Source organism: Ranitomeya imitator, chromosome 2 (assembly GCF_032444005.1).
Source record: "Ranitomeya imitator isolate aRanImi1 chromosome 2, aRanImi1.pri, whole genome shotgun sequence".
In the NCBI taxonomy this organism is placed as follows: Eukaryota; Metazoa; Chordata; class Amphibia; order Anura; family Dendrobatidae; genus Ranitomeya; species Ranitomeya imitator.
This window is the reverse complement of record NC_091283.1, coordinates 474,103,814-474,117,270: the sequence shown is the minus strand read 5'-3', so window position 1 is coordinate 474,117,270 and position 13,457 is coordinate 474,103,814. Positions and strand designations below refer to the sequence as shown.

The following is a 13,457-nucleotide window of genomic DNA, read 5'->3' as shown; positions in this document are numbered from 1 at the left end:
TGGGCGTATAAGACGACCCCCAACTTTTCCATATAAAATATGGAATTTGGGATATACCCGCCGTATAAGACGGGGGTCATCGTAAACGGAGTGCGGTTCCCAGGGTCTGGAGGAGAGGAGACTCTCCTTCAGGCCCTGGGATCCATATTCATGTAAAAAATATGGAATAAAAAATATGGATATACTCACCCCTCCGACGAACCCTGGTTCTCAGCGCTGCAAGCGTCTGTTTCCGTTCCTAAGAATGCAATGAGTAAAGGACCTTCGATGACGTCGCGGTCAGGTGACCGGTCACCTGACCGCGACGTCATCGAAGGTCCTTCACTCACTGCATTCTTAGGAACGGAGGCAGACGCTTGCAGCGCTGAGAACCAGGGTTCGTCGGAGGGGTGAGTGTATCCATATTTTTTATTTTTATTCTTTATTTTTTACATGAATATGGATCTCAGGGCCTGAACGAGAGTCTCCTCTCCTCCAGACTCTAGGAACCATCCAGGATCGCTCTGTGCACCCGTACCCGGCGTATAAGACGACCCCCGACTTTTGGGACAATTTTTAGGGGTTAAAAAGTTGTCTTATACGTCGGAAAATACGGTATATAAGGGCACAATACAAATATCTCTTCGAGGATCTGTTTATACCAAGGAAGGTGACGGTCACAAGGGGGCATTCTTTGCGTCTGGAGGAGAGAAGGTTTTTCCACCAACATAGAAGAGGATTCTTTACTGTTAGGGCAGTGAGAATCTGGAATTGCTTGCCTGAGGAGGTGGTGATGGCGAACTCAGTCGAGGGGTTGAAGAGAGGCCTGGATGTCTTCCTGGAGCAGAACAATATTGTATCATACAATTATTAGGTTCTGTAGAAGGACGTAGATCTGGGGATTTATTATGATGGAATATAGGCTGAACTGGATGGACAAATGTCTTTTTTCAGCCTTGCTAACTATGTTACTGTGTTATGTGACGTATATTGCTCAATACAGAATGAGCCCCATATTGTACTCCATACAGAATAATGAGCCCTATGTATTGCTCCATACGGAATAATGAGCCCCATATATTGCACGATACAGTATGAGCCGCATATATTGCTCCATATATAATGGGACCCATATTATGCTCCATACATAATGGGCCTATGTAAAGCTCCTCACATTACATACTGGCCCCATATAATTCTCCATTCATAATGGGCCCCATATAATGCTCCATTCAGTACATGATGTAATCCTCCATATATAATGGGACCATATACGTAATGCTGGATACATAATGGGCCCCATATAATGCTCCACACAGTATATGATGGCCCCATATAATGCTCCAAACAGTATATGATGGGCCCCATATATTGTTACATATATAATGGGCCCCATATAATGCTCCAGTTTATGATGGACCCCATATATTGCTTCAAGCATAAAAAAAAACAAATCAAATACTCACCTCCCCTTGCTGGCCGCAGGTCCGGAGTCATCAGAGTCGCTGTCTTCCAGCTCCGCACTGTGACTGCTCAGAGCAGAGGGCACACACTATTGTGCCATCTGACCTGAAACGTCACCGAGGCAGAAGATGCCGCAGCGAAGGAATGGGGAGAGGCAAGTATTGCAAGTACCATGGCCCTGAGCAAACCTCTCACGGGCAGTGGTGACATCATCCAGACTTTATTCTGGCTGTGTGTTTATTTACAATATAACTATAGGATTAGTAATTGTGTGTGTATATATGTATGTGTGTATATATATATATATTCTCCATTTCTAATCCTTGGGCTTGATGTCACCAGGCAATACAAATGTGACATCAATGACATCAACCCCACAAATATGAACCCCATTTGCCACAGGGCAAGTGGGAAGAGCTGTGCAAAGCGACAGAATTGGCGCGTGTAATAGATGTGCCTTTCCTGGGTGCCTGCGGGCTGCTGTTTTTAGGCTGGGGGGCAATATCATTGACCCCTTCCTAGCCAGAGAATACCAGCTCCAAGCTGTTTGCTTTATCAAGGCTAGTTGTCCAAAATGGGGGGAGTCCACACCGTGTTTTTCAATTATTTATTTAAACAATTAAAAATACGTCGTTGGGACCCCTCTATTCTTGATAACCATATGACTCCAACCCAAAGGAAACACTTTACATAATGGGATGCCTAGAGCATACATCACAATTTGACACAATGCCTACAGCAGTCTCAATACGAGAGGACATGCCTGAATACAGTAACCACCATGAGAAAAATACGGAGCATTAAGTCCACAAAACATGTGTAAAAATATATAAATTTTATTAATTAATTCCATATAGTTCAAAATAGCAACAGGTAAAAAAATAATAGTTACAAAAATAATAAGGGATCAGGTGAACCACAGGTATGTATCCAGCCAAGTAAGATGAAATAAAGTGCTTAGTGCTCAAATGTCAGTCAGGGAAGCATCTGCACTGTGTTCCTACCATTAGACACAGTGGCATATCGCATAGTCATTACTCAGTAGCAGCACAATGGCATATAGTCATATTCTAACAGCAATGCTTACCCATACTGAAGTGTAGTGCCGGACCTGTGTATCGCCGCCACCATTCTTGATAACCAGCCTTGCTAAAACTGTCAGCTGAGGGTTGCAGCCCGCAGTTGTCAGTTTTGCCTGGTTGGTTATCAAAAATACAGGGGAACCCATGCCATCTTTTTTTATTTATAAGGCAGGCAGCTGATGAATACTGTTACCAGCTGAATACAACTCTCAACATTGTCCCCTGCTATTGCTGATCGCAGCACTATCAAGGGAGAATGAGGAGAGCGGTCTTCAACACCCAGGGAACAGTGGTAACAGTACCGCTGCTTCCAGGCGCCGCTATGTGTGGTACTGATGTATGACATGGACACTGATTTTCTCTGGTACTCGTTTTTCTGGTACCGGAAATATCAGGACGTGTGAAAAAGCCTGTAGTCTGCTGTTAGTTGGTGGCATATTATGGCTTCTCTGGCATCTTGTTCTGGGGAAGGTTGATTTAAAGCTAGTGCCATGTTAGTGGTTTCTATTACTAGCATCTGTGAGTAATCTATAGATGGTTCCATATTACGACGTAACTTTTTTGACTGGGACCTGTTAGAGTGACATCTCAGACTGGCAACTTTATAGGAAGGTATAACCCACAGCTAGTGCAATGTTATGAGGTGGCTTGTATGACTGGCGCCATGGTATAGTAAGGTATAACCTGCAGCTAGTGCAGTGTTAGGGGTTGGCTTTTATGCCTGGCATCTTGGTACAGGGCTTTCAATGATGCCTTGCAACTAGGACAGGAAGGACCATTCAGCAGCTGATTGTCACGGGAGTAAGCAGTCTGTAGCCAGTGCCATAATAAAAGGTAGCTTCTGCTGTTGGCAACTTGTTATGGGGAAGCGAGTTTTGTGACAGGCACTGTAAAGCATCTGCGGCCAGTGTCTCTTTTGTGGGGGAATTTCTGTGGTGCTTATGGGGTGTTCTCGAAGACTTGCTTTCGCTCAGACTAGCGTTTTCAGGGCAGTGCACAGTAATTTTCAGTGTAAATCCAGCTGTAGACTTGATGCTTTCTAAAGAGGGGCTGTTCTACACAGTGACTAGCAGAGCTGTGTTAGCCAAACCTCTGACTGCTCAATTTCCACGACTCCACAGCACTGGTCACTACTGAGCATGTACATAAAGTGCAGCACAGATTCATCTCATCTACGACTCCACAGCACTGTCTCACTACTGAGCATGTGCAGCATGTAAATAGCAATGGACCTACAACTTAACTTTTATTATCTCCAAAAAACATATAAAGTGCCCGTTTAAAAACACCTAAGTGAAAAAAATCACAAACATAACACCACAAGACACAGAAAGGGGAGGGAATAAAAAACTGATGTAAATGGAATCCAATGCTCCTGTGGGAGCCTATCCCAATAAATGTGGAAATGTGATTCTAAACCCAATAGTACATAACCGGTACCGTACCTGGATTGCACAAAAATATAGGTATGAAAGAATCACCACACAAAGCACAATGTCAAACCGTAATTGCACGTATAGAGAGTGTAACACAAGTGCTGTATAAGCTATGCCAGCGTATGAAAGAAATGTGTATCGCTGGGACCTAACCCCAAACCAAGATGAAGAGGGGGTATATAGAAAGTGTATCTAAATATACAACACAGTATGCTGTTAGATATAGGTAAAATAATAACCTGTAAGATCTATATAATTACAGCTGTGTGTAAACGAATACACTTATCATCTTACCATGCACTTAGTGGACATTGCAACGGAAATGACATAAAATATACAAATGTACATCAGTATACAAAATAGCAGCAAAAATATATATGTGGCTCAAAGTGGCAAATAGCATGCACAGGTTACCATATGGCAGCGGGCCAATTATCCATAAATTGCCCCCTTAATCATGGAAACCTAATGTAATAGTGCAAATGGCCACATGCCTTATCCGCGTTAAAAGACAAAACACACCCTATTCATATTCAAATAGCACCAGACAGGGATAAAGATATCTGTGTTTGCTTCCAATAACAAGCGGAAAAAAGGTTAGATCTCACCCAATTCACGGAGCAGCTGTACCATGTCGCTGCAAGGTTACACGCGCTTTCAGAGGTGGGGGGTGAATGACGAGCCACTATAGCGTCTCCCGACGCGTTTCATCCAATCTCGGACTCATCAGGGGAATGTAAACCATAGCTGAAAATAGCTGCGTTACCTGTTCCCCGCCTGTGTCTCATACAAATAGTCCGAAAACCGGAAGTGCGTCAGACGCTCACAGTCAGCTTGTGACCGCGCATGACACACCTCCCTACACTGGACCGCGCATAAGAGAAGCGCACAGAGTGCGCCTGCGTGTGATGTACTAGGTAGGCAGAACGCCGAAGTCAGCTGTACGCCGCGCATAGTACCACCCTCCACGTCTGAGGTGCTCAGTAGCACTTGTGGAGTGCATATGTTGCGCATGCGTGTGACGTGGCTGGCGATATATTCTTGTACTTAACGGCAGATTATAGTACCACTGTCTTCCTAGTATACAAGTAAAATATCGCCTATATATGAGCTAGCATATGTGTAAGTCCAGAGAATGGACCATCTTTTAAAGAGAATCACCAGGCTAGTTTCATGACCGTGTATTTGCCAAAGGAAAACAAGAAAGCCACCTATGGAGATAAATAAAGGGGCTTAACATAATATCCTTATTGTATTTATCAAATGCATCATATAAGTATGATACAAACAAACGAAGAAGGCATACACGGAAGAGAAAAAAACAGGATACATGTTGGTAGACTTTCCCAACCAAGTTCCCATTAAATCCACATAGTATGATTCAGGTTAACTTAGGGCTTTTTTGAAAAAAATGGAAAACTGAATTGGAAAAAGATGCCAAAAGAACACATTATATTTATATATTAAAAAAGAACAAAAAAAGAAAAAAAAACAAAAAGAAAGTTGCACTTGGTTGTAAAAACAAACAAGTGTAAATCAAAGAAGTGATAATAACGAAAAAAATTCTGTGAGAGATACCACCGCCTCTTATCAAAGAGTCTACGCTGTCCTCTAATCACAGACTATACTGACATGATCCTACCTAACGCTGAGGTTGGCACCCTAGAGACCTGCGCAGATGGCGCCCCCACTCGACGGCGGCTGACCCTACCTATCTGACCCTATTGGGCCCTACATAGATAGAGAAATTGTGTGAGATGTTAAACAAATAACATTTAGCCAGAGTAGAGGCCATATAAAGTGCACAATCTAAAGGCTACAAGGGTAAAGCGGTGTAATTTCCCTCTATAGCCCTGCCTGTCGTGGAGGTTGGCACCCTAAAAATCCTGCGCAAAAGGCGCCCCCACTCAACGGCGGCTGTCCCTCACAACTGCCCCTAAGGAAAAGGGGGGAAAGAGATGGACAAGAGGAAATAGAAGAGGGTTTACAGAAAACAGCTATATGACAATTGTTCATTCAAACCCTCTGGCCGTGTAGTTTTCAGTGTGAAGATCCATCTGCTTTCTTTCTGCAATATAAGTTTGTCCCAATCACCTCCCCTTGTTGGTGGTCTGATCTTGTCTATGCCCATGAATTTGATCTTATCGGGGTCCCCCTGATGGTATAGGTTCATGTGGTTGGCGACTGGTGTATCCCTTTTGTTGATTATGTCCCGGATATGTTCACCAACTCTCTTACGAAATTCTCTTTGTTTTCCTAACATATTCCATTCCACATTCACATGTGGCCTTATACACTACCCCTTTTGTGCTGCAATTTATAAGGTGTCGAATGGAATATGTGATCCCTGTAACAGTACTTGAGAAAGATTTACCAGACTGAATGGATTTACAGGCCTTGCACTTCCCACACTTATAACATCCCTTGGTCTGATTTGACAAAAAGTGTGTTGTTGGAACCGGCTGGTAATGGCTGTGCACCAGCCTATCACCCAACGACCTACCCCTTCTGAATGTAATCTGAGGAGAAGAGGGAGCTGATCTTTTATGTCCTCGTCCATCATTAGTATGGGCCAATGTTTCTGAAGAATATCTCTAACATCCCTGGCACCGTTAGAAAATCTAGTGATGAAACGAATGATGGAATCATCTTCCTCTTTTTGTTTAGGGGTTAGTAATTCCCTTCTTTCTTTCTTGATCGATTCCTTATATGCCTTATTTAGGACACGCTCAGGATACCCTAAAAATCTCTAAAAATCTTGTTCATAGATCGTTGGCCTGTTCTTGAAATAAGCTCAAACTTGAGCAATTCCTCCTCATTCTCAGGTATTGACCCTTTGGTATACCCCTTTTGAGTGGGGCAGGATGGCTACTTTCCCATCTCAAGAGGGAATTTGTTGCTGTACTTTTCCTGTGTGTACTAGTCATAATAGCTCCATTAGTGTCTTTAGCGATACATATATCCAAAAAGGCCAATTTGAGCATGTGCAGCACAGATTCATCTCAACTAAAAGCCGAGATCCTTAGATCAGGAACAGAACAGACATTTATAGGACATTTCATAACTTTCCCAAATTCTTTAAACATTTACAGCACATGCAGTGTACTACTGTACCCAATTTATAAGATATTTTAGGAGTCGGTCCATTTTATACTTCACAGCCCGGTGACTAGGGCCAAATTAAAGTTATGCGTCTTGGAAAAAGGAGGTAAAAAAATGAAAGAGCAAAAATGAAACTGACTTTATTTCTGTAAGGCCCATACAAATGAATGGGATAGTTTCTGCTTCACTTGAACACCCTCCGAACAGGATGTCGGTGCCTTGTAACATCTTCCTAGTCATTGCACTGATCCGCGTGGTGCTGTATTGCAGCTGCAGACAATCTTCCGTAATGATGGATTGTGGTAATGGCTGCGTGACTCATCAGCATTTACATTTCTGAATGCATTCTTGATATGGTCCCCATCAGATGAGTGTTTTCCTTTTAAATCCAGTGTTATAGTGACCTTTCTTAGAGATTCGTCAACCACAGACATTATGGGGATGTGCTTGTGAGTAGTAATCTATGCATGGTTTTCCTAAAATGCTGAGCAAAGATGGCCCCAAAAGTCTGGGCACAGGGCCTACTTGGCTATTGTTATACCAGTCTCCTTTATGGCGGATTGGATGCAGAACTTGAGAACTTGCCATTCACCAGAGCTGTAATTTACCCTCTACCCCACACCCCCCATTACACCTCTTCCTTGGAGAATGGACAGCAAGGGATTCCCTGCCAGGCATCACAATGCTCAGTCACCAGTGCTGTTTGGCATATCCTTCATATTGGATCTACTTGGCCATGCAGTCACAATGAACTGTGAATTCTATTCTATTCTATGTATACACCCAATTAGGAGGTATGGACAGCATGGGGGGCAGAGTTGGAAACTGTCCAATATATCCTGCTGTTTATAACTCAAGCTTCCCCCCCCCCCCCCCCTCATGTTTCAAGTGTTGTATGGACATCTCTGTAAAAGACATGCTCAATCTTCTGGTATTTCCTGCAGCATTAATAGATGGCAATTCCAGCGCCAGAAGAGATGCACTTGCATTTCCTGCCAAGCCTCATTACATAGTAACATAGTAACATAGTTAGTAAGGCCGAAAAAAGACATTTGTCCATCCAGTTCAGCCTATATTCCATCATAATAAATACCCAGATCTACGTCTTTCTACAGAACCTAATAATTGTATGATACAATATTGTTCGGTTCTGTAGAAGGATTGCTCATACTGTGCCCTTTATTCAGCAACCATTCTTGATGGAGACTAACAGTTGAAAACCCTGCTTGTTAGAGGTTAAATGGGTCAGAACCAGTGTCTTCTGTTTGAAGGGAGTGGAGGTTGTTCAAGTGTTCTGTCAATCAATTTAAATGGACCCTGTCAGCACAGAATGACTGTTCTAACTATGTACAGACGCTTAGTGCTTCATGACTGGGCTAACACCTTCCCACCTGCTTGTTTTCCCTCAGTCTCCACCCTCCCCTCTTCTTTGATTGACCGCTCTGCCTTTATAAAGCCAGAGATGGATGGAAACCAAGCAGATGGGAAGGTGTATTTAAATGATTGGCCCCACTATGAAGCACAGAGCACCTGTACATGGTTTGAACAGACATTATGTACTGACAGTCCCTTTAATCTCTGTGGAGAATAAGGCTACGTTCACATTAGCGTTTCCCGACGCAGCGTCGGGAAACGCTGCGGCGACGCATGCGTCATGCGCCCCTATATTTAACATGGGGGGCGCATGGACATACGTTGTGCTGCGTTTTGCGACACATGCGTTTTTTTGGACGCAAGCGTGGGGCGCAGAAAACGCAGCAAGTTGCATTTTTTTTTGCGTCCCAATTTCGGTAAAAAAGGACGCATGCGTCACAAAACGCAGCGTTTTAGCGTGCGTTTTGTTGAGTTTTTGTTTGCGTTGTGCGGTGCGTCGCCGATGCAGCCCCGCACAACGCAAATGTGAACGTAACCTAAGATAGCTATCTAGGCTCGGGTTAAAGGGAACCTGTCAGCAGGATTGTGCTGAGTAACCTACAGACAGTGTCAGGTCGGTGCCGTTATACTGATACAATGATACCTGGGTGATGAAATCCGTCTTGTGGTTGTGGTTTAATCTGTCTTTTCAGTTTTGATATGCTCGTGCTCCGGGGGGGGGGGGGGGGGGATCTTCATCTGGTGTTCTGATTAGCTATTCATACTGATGGCTTAAGGTACCGTCACATTAAGCGACGCTGCAGCGATATAGACAACGATGCTGATCGCTGCAGCGTCGCTGGAGAGCTGTCACACAGACAGCTCTCCAGTGACCAACGATCCCGAAGTCCCCGGGTAACCAGGGTAAACATCGGGTTACTAAGCGCAGGGCCGCGCTTAGTAACCCGATGTTTACCCTGGTTATCATTGTAAAAGTAAAAAAAAAACCACTACATACTTACATTCCTGTCGCGTACCCCAGCGTCGGCTTCCCTGCACTGTGTAAGCGCTGGCTGGAAAGCAGAGCGGTCACGTCACCGCTGTGCTCTGCTTTACGGCCGGCCGGTGCTGACGCTGAGGGACGCGACAGGAATGTAAGTATGTAGTGTTTTTTTTTTTTTTTTTACTTTTACAATGGTAACCAGGGTAAACATCTGTTTACTAAGCGCGGCCCTGCGCTTAGTAACCTGATGTTTACCCTGGTTACCAGTGAAGACATTGCTGGATCGGCGTCACACATGCCGATTTCGCGATGTCAGCGGGTGATCCAGCGACGAAATAAAGTCCTGGACTTTCCCCAGCGACCAACGATCTCCCAGCAGGGGCCTGATCGTTGGTCGCTGTCACGCATAACGATTTCGTTAACGATATTGTTGCTACCTCACAAAAAGCAACGATATCGTTAACGATATTGTTATGTGTGACGGTACCTTTATGACAGTTCATCCACCAAGCTATCATTTTAATCAGCTCCAACCTAACACAGCCTGTAGGTTGATCAGCACAATTCTGCTGCCAGGTTCCCTTTAAATCTAAGCACTACACGCAGGTGTAAACACACTTTTCACCTATTGTGTCCCCCCATTTCCTTGTAGATTATAAGCTTGCGAGCAGGGACCTCACCCCTAATGTCACTGTTTAAATTGTCTTAACTTGTACTGAATTTATTGTCTGTACATGTCCCCGCTTAATTGTACAGTGCTGCGGAATATGTTGGCGCTATATAAATAAAAATTATTATTATTAATCCGCACAAAGAATTGACATGCTGCATAATAAACAACGCAGTGTTTCCACGCGGTTTTTTCCACAGCATGTGCACTGCGGATTTTGTTTTCCATAGGTTTACATGGTACTGTAAATGGATGGAAAACAGCTGCGAGTCCACAGCTTCAAAACCGCTGAGGATCCGCAGCGTGTGCACATCGCCTTACACAGAGGCAGCAGAAAGTCTACAAAACAGGTTGTGTATGACCTTTATGTCAATATGTCTAATGTTTTATGTACTGTTCTTCTTTCTGAACATCCAGGCTGCTATATGGCAAGCGCTGAACCACTACGCATACAGAGATGCCGTGTTCCTAGCAGAAAGACTTTATGCGGAAGGTATGAGCTGCCCCGCCATACACTGTGCTAGTAAATGTGAATTTATTCCTGAATGTTTGCAGATGTTTGTGACTTTCATCGCCCCGTTTCTGCTTATTCAGTGTTATATAGTTGGAGGCGCTTCAGTATAGCCATGCACATTTGGAATCTAACACTTGAAATCAGAGCCACAGGAAAGGCGATGCACTGCTGGTTTCTGGGGGTCACCCCAATCATGGGAAGGGGCTCTCTAGAAGGTAACTGCAGTCAAGCATGCAGACTGCTGTTCAGTCTATGGACTAACTTATCCAGTCAGCCTGATTCACTTTTAGTGCAGCAAAGGTATTCCTAGGAAACTCTGGACCCCTGTAAAGCCAATTTCACATATCAATTTTTTTTTTTTTTTTTTTTAATTTGTGAAAAATTGAACAGTTTTTATCAGTGTTGATCAGATTTTAATCAATTTTGTTCACTTTCATTTTTACCATCAGTTCTCGTAAGCAACAAAAAATCTGATGGAGCTTTCTCTATCTTCTCCGATCATTCATATTTTATTTTTCCATGTGAGCTTTATCCGTTACTAGGATCAAAAACGGACAAGTGAACAGCCCCTTGTACTATAACTGGTACATGTTTTATCTGTGAAAAACAAAGCTGCAAAATGTATGAGGAAATCGGACATGTAAAGGAGGCCTACAAGCAACAAAAAAAATAATAAACTGCCCGACGGACTATTAAGAATATGAACAATTCATCAAAATCAATCTTGGTCATGCCGGGTTTTGATGAGGGGATGTGCTGGAGTCAGACGCTTCTTCATGAACCTGGAGCGTCTGATGAGTGGCGTGCGCTATGCCACAGCTTGCCTTCAATTAGACGGGGTGTCCTGCACCCAGCTCCACCTATTTTGACAGAGCTGAGAGAAACTGGTGTAAGGATTAGTGATGAGCGAATATACTCGTTACTCGAGATGTCCCGAGCACGCCCGGGGATCCTCCGAGTGTTTTTTAGTACTCGGAGATTTAGTATTTATTGCCGCAGCTGAATGATTTACATCTGTTAGGCTACTTTCACACTGGCGGTTTTTTTAATACGTCGCAATGCGTCCTTTAGGGGAAAAAACGCATCCTGCAAAGTTGTTTGCAGGATGCGTTTTTGCCCCATAGAGTAACATTACCGACGCATTGCGACGTATTGACACACCGTGCGACGGTTGCGCCGTGTTGTGGCGGACCGCCGGGAGCAAAAAACATTACATGTAACGTTTTTTGCTGCCGACAGACCGCTTTTTCCGACCGCGCATGCGCGGCCGGAACTCCGCCTCCCCGCACCTCACAATGGGGCAGCGGATGCGCCGGAGAAATGCATCTGCTGCACCCGTTGTGCAGCGCATCCAACGCTAGCGTCGGAATCTCGGCCCGACGCACTGCGACGGGCCGAATCCGACGCTAGTGTGAAAGTAGCCTTAGCCAGCATAAGTACATGTGGGGGTTGCCTGGTTGCTAGGGAATCCCCACATGTACTTATGCTGGCTAACAGATGTAAATCATTCAGCTGCGGCAATAAATACTAAATCTCCGAGCACTAAAAAATACTCCCGAGAAATCTCGAGTAACAAGTATATTCGCTCATCACTAGTAAAGATGCCAAAATCGCAAAGTTTATGTGCAACTTTGAGTTTCGTCTACATTTTGGGACTTTTCAACACTTTTATGCCTGAAATCTGGCGTAAAAGCTATGTTGATCCAGGCCCTAGGTGTTCTATCTGTGTGAAAACACAGATCCCATGTGTGAATTTTAGACAAATGAATGAGACCTGTGAGTTATCGCAATCAACTTATCTATCCTCTTAACCCCCTTTTAGGTTGAGGACACGCGTCCTAAACTTCACCCACGGCAATGCCCAATTGCGCCATGATTGGTTTACATTCATTGACCAACCACAGTGTGTTGAGATTCAGCCTCGCAGTCGTTTACAACGTGTAGTCTCGCCCATAGGCCGGGGTCACACTTGCGAGTGCAATGCGAGAAACTCGCACAAGTCTCTCACATCAATACCCGATTTGGACCAGAGCGTTCAGCTGCATATAAATACATACAGCCGCACACTCCAGTCCCGAGTGCCGGCGGCAGTGCTGGGTATTGATGCGAGAGACTTGCGCAAGTGTGACCCCGACCTTAAAGGTTCTATTCATTTTGGACAAACCATTTTCAGCTGCTGTTTCCCAAAATGATGATTTACTTTGCCCCCAGGCATCAGTTGTTATCTGAGGTTGCATGCAACAGATGGATCTTCCAGTCCAATCCCTTTACCAGTCTGTGCTCGTATGTGCAAATAAATGCCAGCAATGGTTAGGGGGAGGTAAATCCAAAACCAAGGGTAAAAAGGAAGTGAGCACACTGTCAGTTGGGCTGCTATATTGTATGGATACAGTTTCTGACTTGAGCGTTTGTCTTTCTTGCAGTGCATTCAGAAGAGGCATTATTTCTCCTAGCCACATGTTATTACCGCTCAGGAAAAGCGTATAAGGCTTACCGACTCCTGAAAACCCACAGCTGTGCCACCCCACAATGTAAATACCTTCTCGCAAAATGCTGCGTGGACCTCAGCAAGTGAGTGCTCTTCTATGTTTCTTCTTCTCACAGCCATCCAGGGACCTTATGTTACAATAGAGGTCTGATCCAATATATTGAAGGGATCCTGAACTCTTACAGTAGAGGCAAAGTATTAATATGTAAATGAATTAAAATAATGGAAGAAATTAAAAATATAGTTTTTCAAGGGGTCACATGCCTGTGACCTCAAAGCTCAGCGCTGACGGGAAGGCCTAGACCCTACCTTATAGCTAACAATATTCACTAAATAATTTGGGGTTTAATTGTCTCCCATGATCAC

At 44.1% G+C, this 13,457-nt stretch overlaps 1 protein-coding gene across 3 annotated transcripts in view; it reads left to right on the top strand.

The window, feature by feature from the left end:
* CDC27 (cell division cycle 27) overlaps positions 1 to 13,457 on the top strand; it is an 84,838-nt gene that overhangs the window by 2,517 nt on the left and 68,864 nt on the right. For all 3 annotated transcript variants that reach the window (XM_069751314.1, XM_069751313.1, XM_069751315.1), the window contains exons 2-3: positions 10,507 to 10,582; positions 13,027 to 13,174. In XM_069751314.1, coding sequence (XP_069607415.1) covers positions 10,507 to 10,582; positions 13,027 to 13,174 — 224 coding nt within the window. The remainder of the gene's footprint in view (positions 1 to 10,506; positions 10,583 to 13,026; positions 13,175 to 13,457) is intronic.